The sequence below is a fragment of the Ptychodera flava genome (genome assembly GCF_041260155.1).
Source record: "Ptychodera flava strain L36383 chromosome 23 unlocalized genomic scaffold, AS_Pfla_20210202 Scaffold_24__1_contigs__length_23054250_pilon, whole genome shotgun sequence".
NCBI lineage: Eukaryota > Metazoa > Hemichordata > Enteropneusta > Ptychoderidae > Ptychodera > Ptychodera flava.
This window is the reverse complement of record NW_027248278.1, coordinates 11,471,260-11,483,661: the sequence shown is the minus strand read 5'-3', so window position 1 is coordinate 11,483,661 and position 12,402 is coordinate 11,471,260. Positions and strand designations below refer to the sequence as shown.

General features: G+C 37.7%; 2 protein-coding genes across 2 annotated transcripts; both read left to right on the top strand.

Annotated features, from left to right (window-relative positions):
• Positions 1–5,151: 5,151 nt before the first annotated feature.
• On the top strand, positions 5,152–9,985 carry LOC139124562 (dentin sialophosphoprotein-like). Its single transcript, XM_070690695.1, has 3 exons — positions 5,152–5,511; positions 6,398–6,519; positions 7,702–9,985. The coding sequence occupies exons 2-3, from the start codon at positions 6,462–6,464 to the stop codon at positions 9,966–9,968; spliced, it is 2,325 nt and encodes a 774-aa protein (XP_070546796.1). The 5' UTR covers positions 5,152–5,511; positions 6,398–6,461; the 3' UTR covers positions 9,969–9,985.
• LOC139124563 (zinc finger protein 180-like) lies at positions 9,985–11,430 on the top strand. The gene has a single exon (XM_070690696.1). The coding sequence runs from the start codon at positions 10,313–10,315 to the stop codon at positions 11,384–11,386; it is 1,074 nt and encodes a 357-aa protein (XP_070546797.1). The 5' UTR covers positions 9,985–10,312; the 3' UTR covers positions 11,387–11,430.
• Positions 11,431–12,402: the final 972 nt, after the last annotated feature.

Sequence of the window (12,402 nt, the reverse complement as noted above, 5' to 3'; positions counted from 1 at the left end):
TTTTTAAGGAAAGGGAACAAGTTCCATCTGTTTTGGGCAACGAAAGGATATTTGTTTTTATGAATGACCATGACAAAGACAATTTACATGTTAGACAGATGGTATGTTTTGACCATCTCAGTTGCTGATGGCTTTGATTTGAAGTGTTGAATTTGTAGAACTTCTTCAACTGTAGAAAATTTTTCAATACACAGAACACCATTGTAAAAACATGGTTGAAACTTCTGACACCATAATATTAATGTATGCTACTTTCTGAATGCTCACAGTTTTTTTTCAAAGCTATATTTCTCATCAAAGATGACAAGGAAACCCCCTCATACCATATATTTTCAAAAAGTAGAGAATCTAAAGTTTAGTATGGTAGCAGTAGTGTACTCAAAGGATGAAGTGGGTGTATATTTAGGGTAAAAAACCTCAATTTTGGTATTAATGATAAAAATTAAGTCATAAACTAGACAGTTTTCTGAAATGTAATATTTCACTTGAAAGGAGAGTATATGTAGAAAAAACAACTATTTTATTTGGCATTATCCATCCTCATTTTAAATTGTAGGGGTTTAAAGACTGACACTCTAATAATTGATTTAAATCATGATCAGCAAAATTAAAATGCCTCTTATTAAAAATGTAAGAGCTTTATTGCCGAACAAACCAATTGATAGTTGTTTTGTTACATAGCATTTAAAAAACATAATGTGAAAATTTCAGTAAATTTGACCCAGCCGGAGTGGAGTTAATTCTTTGGAAATTTTCAAATTGGGAGGAAAAAGAAGCCAAGAAATCGGGTGATTTGCAACATTTGCATAAATTAACACTTCTTTATCACACAACTTTCAACTGCTTTACAAGCTACAAGGTAAACCCAACCTTAAAAAGACATTTGCTGTAATTTTTAGCATTTGTTCAATGTTCATCTCTGTGTATCAGCATTTGTTTGTTATTCTATCACTACATAGAACACCAAATGCTGTATTTAGCAACATACCAATGTGAACATAAATGACCATTGTTATTGTTGACAAATGAATTCTAGTCTGGACTTGATCCAAGATCTCTTTTCGTCAAAAACAACCCTGACTGTTCACTGTATGGTTTGTGTCGACATGCTATTAAAATACTGGACATTTCATGACGGTTCAGGGAGGAGAACAAGATAGTACAGTAGATGCATAAAACAACCACTGTGAATATTACCGAATTTAGCAGCTAAAGGAGTCAAACTAAACATGTTGAGTTTATCTGTCACCCAGGTAGCGTCTATGGTTCTCTTTTGTAGAGATCAGAAATTCTGTGCAAATATTGAATTGATGTTTTTTTTCCTTTGCCCCCCCCTAAAGATTGTGGTATTTTGTCTGGCCCCCCCTAAATTTTCTTGGAAAAATGGGTGGCCCCCCCTGAAAATCCTCCACCCCCCCCCACCCCCCTGGAAGTAAATTCTGAATCGTCCCTAAAAGAGATATTTCAGATTTCTCATTGATGAAGTTGGCATCTGAAATGATACAATAATTTTTGAAAGGCCATTAGTTGTAACTTTTGATAATTCTTTTTTCACTCTTTCAGTTTTCTATGTCAATTTCAATTTCTTGTTCTACTCCCGGAAGCATGTTGGAAATACCTACTGTGTAGTTTGTCAACATTGATATGTGGAAATTTAATTATGCACTGTTATTTCAATTCTAGTCTGTGTATCTCAACATGTTTTGGGGAGTAGAACAAGAAACTGAAGTTGGCATTTAACACTTTGAGTGCCGTGAAAGTCCATTTTCGTCACCTTTATAAAATATATACCTAGACATGCAATTTTTTACCTTCTCGTGTCTATTTATAGACAGAGAAGGTATTAGAGTTGAAAAACCAGTATGCTGGTGTCAACTTTTCCGTCTGTCAATACTTCCGTCTGTCAAGATCCGTTGACGTCATGCCATTGTGATGGGTCATATCATAAACTGGTGGGGGTGTTCATGGTTCATGTTGAGGTGCAGGAGAACGATTTTGAGCTGTGACAAAATCAAAAGGGACTTAGCGGCATAGCCACAGTGTTAAGCCTTTCTCCAAGGTTCTTAGTTGACTACGATCTATTACAGACTACTGAGCTGACGTTAGGGGTACTCACTTTGTGTTTGCTCACTCTGTGTGCGCTAGTGTTTGGTACTGAGTTGCGTGGATATCCCCTCATGGCCTCACGTGATATGGGCCTGTTGCACAATCTGCAGATGATCATATGCCTCTGAGTCTGAAAACGGTCATTGTGTATGCCTGTCAGCATTTTCTTCTTGCATTTTTCTCATAAATTTTGCAAAATATCGGCGAGTATCTCAATATTTCAAGATAAACTCTTTCTTCCCAATCGTTTCCTGGAGTTTCAGAGTCATATGAACGAAAATGAGTGAAAGTTTTAGACAGGAAAATCGGACGTCGGCCATGTTCAATTTTTACAGTACAATCAGAAGTTTATGTGGAGGAAATAACTAGCAAACACTGTTCATGATGCCCGCCCTCTAGAGGCAGACCTTCCTATATGAAGTACCACATTTGATGCTTGTGGAAAGCTTGACCACACAAAGGAGCATTTTACCTTTTAGAAAATGACAAATTGAATAAGAAGGTATTCTGAAAATGTCAAATACTGACGAAAAATGCGCAAATATTCAAAATAACAGGTTAACTGACTGGTCAGCTATAAAAAGCAATGCAAATGTTTATGATCAAAAATTTTTGAGATGCGGACATTGTAACAAATACAGAAATTATTAATATTATAAATATAAGACCAAACTATTTTTTCAGGGATGGGACAGGTTGGAAATGAGGGGTGAGAGACAAAGGCACTCCTATTGCTGCATGTGGATGCAGCCACACCATTTCATTAGCATACTTATTCACTGTGTTGTGTTCAAGTTCCATATTGTACTGACTGTCATACAAGGATAACATAAGCAAAGCAAATCAAATTAGAAAAGGATCAATGCTGTTGTGTGGATTTTGCTGAACATGGCTGATTTTAATATTTCGCCCTATATATTTGGTATCCAGCAAAGGCATATTTTGATGTAAAGTCAAAATTAACACTACATCGCGGCCAATATATGTTACCGTTTCTGCATGAACTTTTCTTTTTAAATTATAGTATAGTAGTACTTTGAACAGATTAACAATTATCGTGATGTCAACCCATGATTTTACATCACAAAGACTGTAATTCTGCTAATTTTTTAATTTTTCAGTCATTTTATAAATTTTGCACTGAACAAGATGATTGAACAAATTGCAATGTTTGAATTTGTAAACTCAAAGAAAAAAATCCTTTGGTCACAGATTAAATTATTTTTTGAAAGAAATTTACTCTTAAACACTTTTAGCATATATTCTTTACACGGTCATGTATTTCAAGGAAAATATGCCTATTAAAAACAGTAATTTCTTCACTTTCAATTTTTTTCAATACTATGACAATTATCAGCCATGAGGTTTTACAAACACAAGACCAGATAAGCGGTTTTTCATCATTTCCACAGGACTCTTTGGAAAATCCATTAAAAACAGTTAAAAGTAACTTAAAATGATCACTTGGTATACATTTAATTTACAGATGCCAGGTTGTGTATTTCACATGCACTCAGGTCAGTAGGGAAGTGCGTCATTACTATTTGGACTGTTAATTTTCTGAATTATTTAACTTTTTTCCACATTGAACTATCTTTAGGCAGTTTATACTGTAGCTTAGAATATTTTTGATTGATGTATTTAATCATCTTTTGGGTTCTTTGGGTCCATATCCCACCTCATGCCCCTACATCATCAACTATTTACCAACAACTCCATGCCAACAACCAATTACCTGACCTGGCCACACATTAGAGAAGGTACAGCGTCATTGACGGTATTTTTTCAAATACAGAAAATTTTTCAGACTTCTACAAAAATTTTGCTCAAAAGCTGTAGCTATTGAAGAGTCGTGTCCTTTTAGTCCAAAATCATCAAAAGCATTGCTAAAAAATTCATAAAATGTGGTAAAATGTCGCACTCGAATTTTGGCGGGAAAAATTGCAGCACTAAAAGGGTTAAAAAGTAAAATAGTGACAAAAAAAAAGCAAAATAGTGACAAAATCATCAAACATTACAGCTGCTGGCCCTTTCAACTATAATATCTCATATGCGAAAAAGTTGATATTATGAAACCAAGAAACAATGTTCCTGTACTGTGCCAGAGCTAGGTACCTATGAAAAATTTCATCTTAAGGTAGTGTGCACCTCGAAAGTAAAAGACTTAAATTTTTTTCAACTTTAAACTTTTCTCAAGGAATCTTTCAACCAATCTCTATAAAAATCAATAATGAAAATTGGGGGTCACCAAACAAAGCTTGATTCTGGAGAAACAAATTATCTAACATTTATCGAGATATAAAATCAAAATTATATACCCCCCGGTATAAGCAGACGCTGGAGAACCAATATGTTGTATTGAGACATCAACACAAGTGTGTATTTAGGACAGCATAGAAAAGCCACACAAGAAATTTACACTCTTCTATTTTGAAAGAAGATTGTACAAATTTCATTCTTCAACTGAAACACTGCAGATTGGACCACTATCAACATAGCTGTGAATATAAATAACGACAAAAAACATATATGCAGAGAATCTTGTATGATTATTCTTGGTGAGGTTAAAATTTAGATTAATTTTACAACAGAAAGGTAACAACACGAATAATTTTTTATGAAAAATGTTTATTTACTCGTGAAATGAATCCCAGATGGCAATATGACCGTCATCAGCTGGAAAGTTTTTCAAGAAAACTATAAATAAAACAACGACATTAAATGGCAACAACCTGTACATTGTAAAGATACTACAGTAGCGTCAGTTGAACTTCTTGGAGTGAAGAAAATAAATTGATGTAAAACGTCTGTTTTGATAAAAGGAATAAGAAAGAAGGCGAACCTTTACCATACGTTGACTGTAAGTAAGAGCTCCCACTACAGCCTTAATTTTAATCTTGTTGTTGGCCCTGAAAATTTAGCAATGAAAACAACGTATGGATGAAATTAAGATCACGCTAGCGCCCTCAACTTTCTATTGCTGTTTCAGAACCAAATTGACCCAATGGGCATCGAGTATTGCGCACGCAGTCAAAGTTTCACGACGTACTACTGTGTCCGTGTGGGCGGGTGCAACTTCTAAAGTTCGTCAACTCCTTCGGATATGACTGCGCAATTCGCGTAACACTCGTTTTTTATCGGCCAACTCTACCAATATGACATCGTCGGCCAACATATCCTTTACCATAAGTACCTCTATTAGAGTGGCTTTCGAGGAAGGTGCGAAAGATGGTCAACACCGCAAGCCGCGTAGCATCCAGTCGTCGTGCAACGATGAGATTGAGAGTCGGGTGGGATGTGAAAAGTCGTCTGCTCTGAATAAGCTCAAACAAGTGGGTCAACATTGTGGGCGGACAATGCCTTCAAATCCTAGAAATAGAGAACCGGTTACGCTGAGCACAAAAGGTAAAAATCAGCCTTAGAAAATGATCGTAATTGTAGGAATGTAAGTCGTAGTAGTTTCGATAGTTGTTTGCTTATCTTTAGTTGCTGCTAAAACATCGAACGGTATCTAAAATTTACGAGTTGCGACCTCTTGGGTTGGGTGTCAATTTGTCAGAGGTCGTGATAACGAGAATGTCTGTAAGCCTATGTCAATAAGAAAACCATGAGCATTGCAGTGTTGTCAAAGAGATCGGTAGACTTTGACTGTCAAGGGTTTCAGGTGTTTTTTTATCTTTTTTAATCAGCTTCGAAACCTAGCACTCTGTGATACGCGAGACAAAAGGCGTCAACTGTGAAAACTATGCCCTGCGTACGATGCTGTGTCCCCGGCGTATGATGGGAGGCCGTATGACGCCGAGAACACACAGCATCGTACGCAGGGCTAATAAAACTAGTGAATGAATTAATCCTTTGAGTGCTGTAATCTTTCCCACCAAAATTTTAGTGCAACATTTTACCAATATTTATGAATTTTTCTGAATTTTTTTTCCCTAGTTTTGGACCCAATGGACATCACATTATATTTGCTTCAGATTTTTGTCAAATTTTTTGCAAAAGTCTGAAAAATCGACTGGGGTATATTTTATATAGGTAACAAAAAGTGACCTTGGCGCTCAAAGAGTTAAGAAATTACGTCATTGTACGGTATTCAATCTGTAGGAGTAGGAACATGACTTGCACTGACATCACAGTATGTTAGACTAGTCCAAGAAAACCTTGTAAAGAACAACAAGTAAATTTGTACGTAGACCAATTTTAAAATATTATAATAAGTATTTTGAACTATTTTATATCACTCAGGCATCTGTTAAGAATTGGTCATTCTTATTGTTGATTTATTTTACAGATTGTTGTCAGGTTTGGGAGGAGGTGAAAAGACAAACAAAATAGATGTTTTCGCTGAAAGCTTCATGACGACGACACAGGAATTATTGGGTCACCTGAAAAATGATTCACTCACAGAGAAAGGTAAAGTAAAACATTATCTCTATCAAAGTCCACAATGATACAGCCACATGATCATACACATACAGTGCTTGAGATTACCTGTATTTCAGTGTAATTCTAGTAACCATTTCGGTGCACAGAAATTACATCTGAGACATTTGGTAATTGATTTGGTGCCTCTTTTTCTCACTGTACAGTGCATTAAAATTGTGTAATATGATCGTTGTTTGTAGGAGGGATAGCAAATATTTTGAAAGTTTCAAATGACTTTTTGGACCTGACATGTACCATTATGGGAAAGTCCATTAACTTAGGAATACCGTACTTCCCTAGAGGATCACTTTCACAGAGCTGCCTTTCCTACAATGGCACTACAATAGCATCAGCTGGATTAGATAAACATTACAATGGAACATTCACACCTTGGGGATTAAAAGTCTTCTGTTTGTCACCCGAGTTGGTCAGGCAAGGACTCGGGTTTCAGGTACCATGCAAGTTAATGCAGTCGTCCCCTAATGTGAGTAGTGTGGAGAAACTTAGGAAACCAGATGCTGCTTTTTTGCAAAGTGAGGACTGTAATTTATGTGAATGTATTTGTTAAGGCCAGTACCCCTGTAAATCTACAAAGGTTTCCCCTAGAATACAGTAGAAGATAACAGGATAGGTACCAGGGTTGCCACCCTAATTTTCTGTCTTCCCAACCTTACCAACAACACTATATGTTAAAGGTATACTATTACCTGTTCCAATTTTGCCACAGTTACCATGGAAAGAGAAAATCTAACCAATCACAGATTTAAGCGGATGGCCGCTTTTTAAAAACAGCGCCCTCACATAGGCATTTTGAATACCAAGGAACAGCCCTTTGACCATATATGGCATATTAAGATTACAGGTTACTGTATACCTTTAACAATACTTGTGTTTTCAGTGATTGAGCTGGTATTTGGCTTGCCTTCAAATCAGTTTCTAGTTTTGCGATTGTTTGGTGAAAATTTACCGATTTTTATATTATTTGTATTTATAGCAGTCACATCCATACGGATGTCAGCATACTCACATATCATCAGCTTTAGATGCACTTTCTGCAGGCTATGAACAATCAGCCAAGAATTGGCCATCTTTGAAAATTTGCTTTTCAATAAAGACTGATTCCAGTGATTTTAATAATCAAGGTTATCTTGTTTTCTTAATTTTTAACAGAGAAAGCGACAATTATCAACTTCATGTGTGACAGTGGTGTCATTGATATACATACAACCACAAGAGTTTTCAGTGACGAGAAGTACAGTACAGAAAATACTGGACTAGAAAGAAGAAGAATTTCCATTTCACCTGAAGGAAATGATCCTTCAAACAATACAGAAAGAATTACAACCAATGTACTTGAGATAAATGAAGTCAGCAGCGAACCATTTCATATGGAATATACCCATGGAAATATTTCTGATGAATTAGATGAGTGCGAAATCCGGGAGATTTCTGTCAAAGTGGAAAAGGAAGATGGATCTGCATCCTCGACAGACCAGGAATTTTTTGAAGCAGTTTCCATGGTGAAGGATGAAAGTGAACAGGGTGAAAGAGGAGAAGTTGATCATTGGATTTGTGCCCAACAAGATGGTGGTAATCCCGATACTGGGCAGATAAGTCACCTTGACCCAGAAATTTCTGATCCAGATTATGTAAACACTGAGCCACCACCATCATTACCAGTTGTTAGAGAAGTCATGGAAAATTATACAGATGATGGAGAAATGGGTAGTGTGACCCTGAAGGTTGAAGACAAAATCAGAAAAGACACAAAAGGAACACAAAGATATGGAATTCCAGGACAGCAGGAATGCACATCGGACAGGAGTTGTTCAGAAAATGACAAACATTCAGCTCACTATGTTTGTGATAGTACAGAGTCGACGGCAAGTCATCATGGAGACAAAATCCAACAGGAAAATGTGTTGAAGAGTCTTGATGTTGGTTTCCAAGGAGGAGATCCGAAGCCAGGTGATGGAGGTACTGCTGAAAATATCTGGGTTTGCATCACTGATGAAAGATTGCATGATACTGGAAATGTGCAGTTGATGATTCCTGCTGAAGAGATTCCAGATCCTGGAATCAAATGGTCAGCCACATCACATAAAAAGGACAATGCAGCTGTCAGTAGCAATGGAAGTGATATGGTAACACAAGTTGATAAAGACCGAATCGATATTCAGTCCTCAATTGTCTCTTCAATTGGACCACAGAGTCTTTTCAGTCATCAAGAAAATTCTAACCATTCGCAAAACAGCCCCTGTGTGGCCGAAGGAGGGAACCCATCAGATACTGATACTGCTGATGATGTAATCCTTGACAAAGAGACTGATGATGAGCAGTTTGTCGTTACAAACAAGAGAATAATGAAAAACAACGGTTGCCATAATGATGATGGCAATGATGCTGCTGATGATGATGAGGATGATGATGATGATGATGATGGTGGTGGTGCTGTTGCTACCGGTGATAATGATGCTGGTGCTGTTGATTACCATGGTGATGCCATTGCTGCCAATACTGCTGACGGTGATAGAGACAAAACACAGAGCCTTCCAGAAGTAACAGAAGTGCCAACGTCCATCAGCGTGGAAAAGAAAAGAACAACTGAATTCATACCGGGAGAAGGAGCCTCCAAAACAGCACAATTTGAAAATGATGAGGTTACAAATGAAAATGTTGTTAAATCAAGGTTTTCTGAACAAGAACATCAAGAAAATCACAGCGACTCCTCCAGAGGAAATAATGTATGTGACACTAATGATGATGAGGAGGACACTGATGATGAGGAGGATGAAATTGATGATAATGAGGAGGAGGAGGAATATGATAATAGTGATGACAGTGACTATGATGTTCTTGCAGATCTCGCCGGGAGTTATGATAGCGACTTTGATTCCAATGGGGATTATATTGGCTATCACAAGAGATTTTATGAAATAGTAAATCAAACAAAGGCAGATTTTGTGAACATCAAGCACAGTGACACTCAAGACCAGTTTAACAAGAAACAATGTATTGGTACTGACAGTGTAAGTTCTCATTCCTTATCTCATGATATCAGTGATGTCATCGGCAGGACAGACAAGGGGAAACTTAACAGCAATTGCACAAATACAGATCTAATAAGTGAGGACAACAGTAAAGTTGCGGATCTTGTCAACAGAAACCAGTCACAGAGCATTGGTCATTTAAATTCTGATGGGATGAGTGTTGGCAACAGTGAAATAAATGCTATTGTCAACGAAAAAGTAGTAGAAAGTGGTAATGATGTTCGCCCTGGTGTTCGAAATGTTGGCAACAGTAATGGACAAAAACGATGTACCAAGACATTGACCAAGGGAAGGGAAACTTTAAATTTGGGAACATTAAGTGTTGGTAGCAAAATAGGGAATGAGAAACGACCACAATGTGTTAATGGGAAATATCAGAGGGTTTAAACCAGGCACAGTGTGAGAGTGTATGTTGCAATGATCCGGATATATTAAATGCCGGCAGAAGTGAAGAACTGGCAAGCACTGACAAGAAACGAGTTGCAAAGGATTTAAGTGATGCAACTTCTAATCAGGTGAACGTGGACAACAGTGAAACAGATGACGAATGGACCCATAGACAATCAGAAATTGATGGTTCTGCAACTTTTGATGTCTCGAAAGTCACAGAACATGAAAGTCATCACATCACTGACCGTTCCCGGTCTGTGGGTGATCGCATTGATGCTAACTCTGTGGCTGGTGTACAGTGTGGAAAACCAGACAAGCGTCTGCAGGTCAAAGACAATCACATGCCTGAGAAAGAGTCTGGTACAAAAGAATCTGTGAATGTGAGCGAGGCTTTGGGAACATCGAAGTCTGGCAATTTCAGGGCAGATGTCAGCACTAAGGGAAAGAGTGGGAATACGTCCATAAATCCAGCAGAGAACAAATTGGAATGTAAACTGTGTGGGAAAAAGCTAGGGACAGCCGCATCATTCAGAAAACATATGAGGAGACATGCCGGGATAAAACCCTTTCAGTGCGATCAGTGTGGAAAGCGCTTTTACGACAGCTACGCGCTGAAAACACACAAGAGGACGCACACCGGTGAGAAGCCCTTTGAGTGCAACTGGTGTGGCAAGTGTTTCATGAATAGGCACCTCTTGGTTGTTCACAGTCGGAAGCACACAGGGGAGAATCCGTTCAAGTGCGATGTGTGTGGGAGAGGCTTTCGAGAGAAAAAGACGCTCACCATACACCGAAGAATTCACACCGGTGAAAGACCGTACACGTGTAAGTTGTGCAAGAGGTCATTCTCCCAGAGAAGTATCCTGGCAGGCCATATGAGAATGCACACCGGAGAAAAGCCGTTCTCTTGCGACATCTGCCATGCTCGGTTCAGTAGGGCGTATGCAGTGATGGTTCACAAGCGTGTTCACACTGGGGAGAAGCCATACTCGTGCACAGAATGTGACAGGCACTACTCGCAAAAATCTCAACTTACTCAGCATATGTCAATCGTTCACCTCAAGAGAAAACCATTCAAATGCGAAACGTGCGGTAAGTCATTCAGCTCCAGCTCCAACTACAAATCTCACCTAAACGTCCACATCTACAACGAAGGACCCTTTGACTGCGAAGTGTGCGGCAAGAGTTTCCAGCAAAAACAGTACCTTTCAAACCACTCCAGAGTTCATCAAGGGAGGAAGCCCTTCATGTGTAGGCTGTGCGGTAACAGGTTCTTGAATCAAGCCAACCTAGACAAGCATATGAGAAAACATGCTGACATGAAACCTTTTCAGTGTTCTGTCTGTGGAAAAAGATACGGACTCAACAGTCAGCTTGCTTGTCATATGAAAGTTCATGGCATCACTTCAATGTAAAGAATATTAGAGATGGTTTGTGACCCCTCCCCCCCCCCCCCCCCCCCCCCCCCAAAAAGAAAGATACCTTCTTGATGCCAGAACTGCAAACTTGACAGACTTTCTGATTTTTTTCTCAGATTGTTCACCGCTTCCATGGAATATCTCTGCACCTAGATAAAAAAATCAAATTTTACTCCATGGTGCTATGAAACTAGTGGGCATGTAAAAACTGCTGTTCTTTATGTTGCAAAATAGTGAAGAAATATTATGAATGCTCAGATAATGTAGTCTTGATGATTCAAAAAAAATCACATGGTGAGAGTACATATTTTATAGAGATTATTATAGTGTCTAATTATAATTTGTGATTTATAAGTTTGTACAGACCACTGAAATCAAATTAATGAAGTGCGCCTTTAATAAATTAATAATAAATCATAATGATAAAATAGTATGATCAATTGTTATTTACTGGAAGTTTTTACAATGATGTATTTTGTATATTTTTCAATTCAACTGTGCGTATTGTAATGGTATTTTATCTGCTTACACATCACCAACAGTTAATTATTGGATGTACACAGTGGTCTTTGGGTAGGGAAGTTGTCAGAACATAACATAGCTATGGATGCCTTGGTTAGGGTAGACTGTGTCAGAGTACACTTTTACAGTACTTGAATATTATAGTTGTTTTACTTGTTATATTTGCAATTTTATGTTGTAGGAGAATTGTATATTTTCTTGCAATTATAACATCCAATGAAGATCAGGTCAAATATCACAACATTAAATGAACAATAGCAAAGTTGTCATTATATGTATCCATGGAACAGGTTTATATTCTAATTTATCTTGGCCAAGTGTGTTGAATAAATTAAATATTATTCGTTATATTGCTGTTATACTGATAGATGAAGCCCAGTCAAGACTACATTCATTGACAACATCACTGAACATTGAACATCAAACATTCAGAGACAAGAGTTGACAAGTTGAGCATTAGCCATCCAACATGTTTTATGGATCAGAATGAG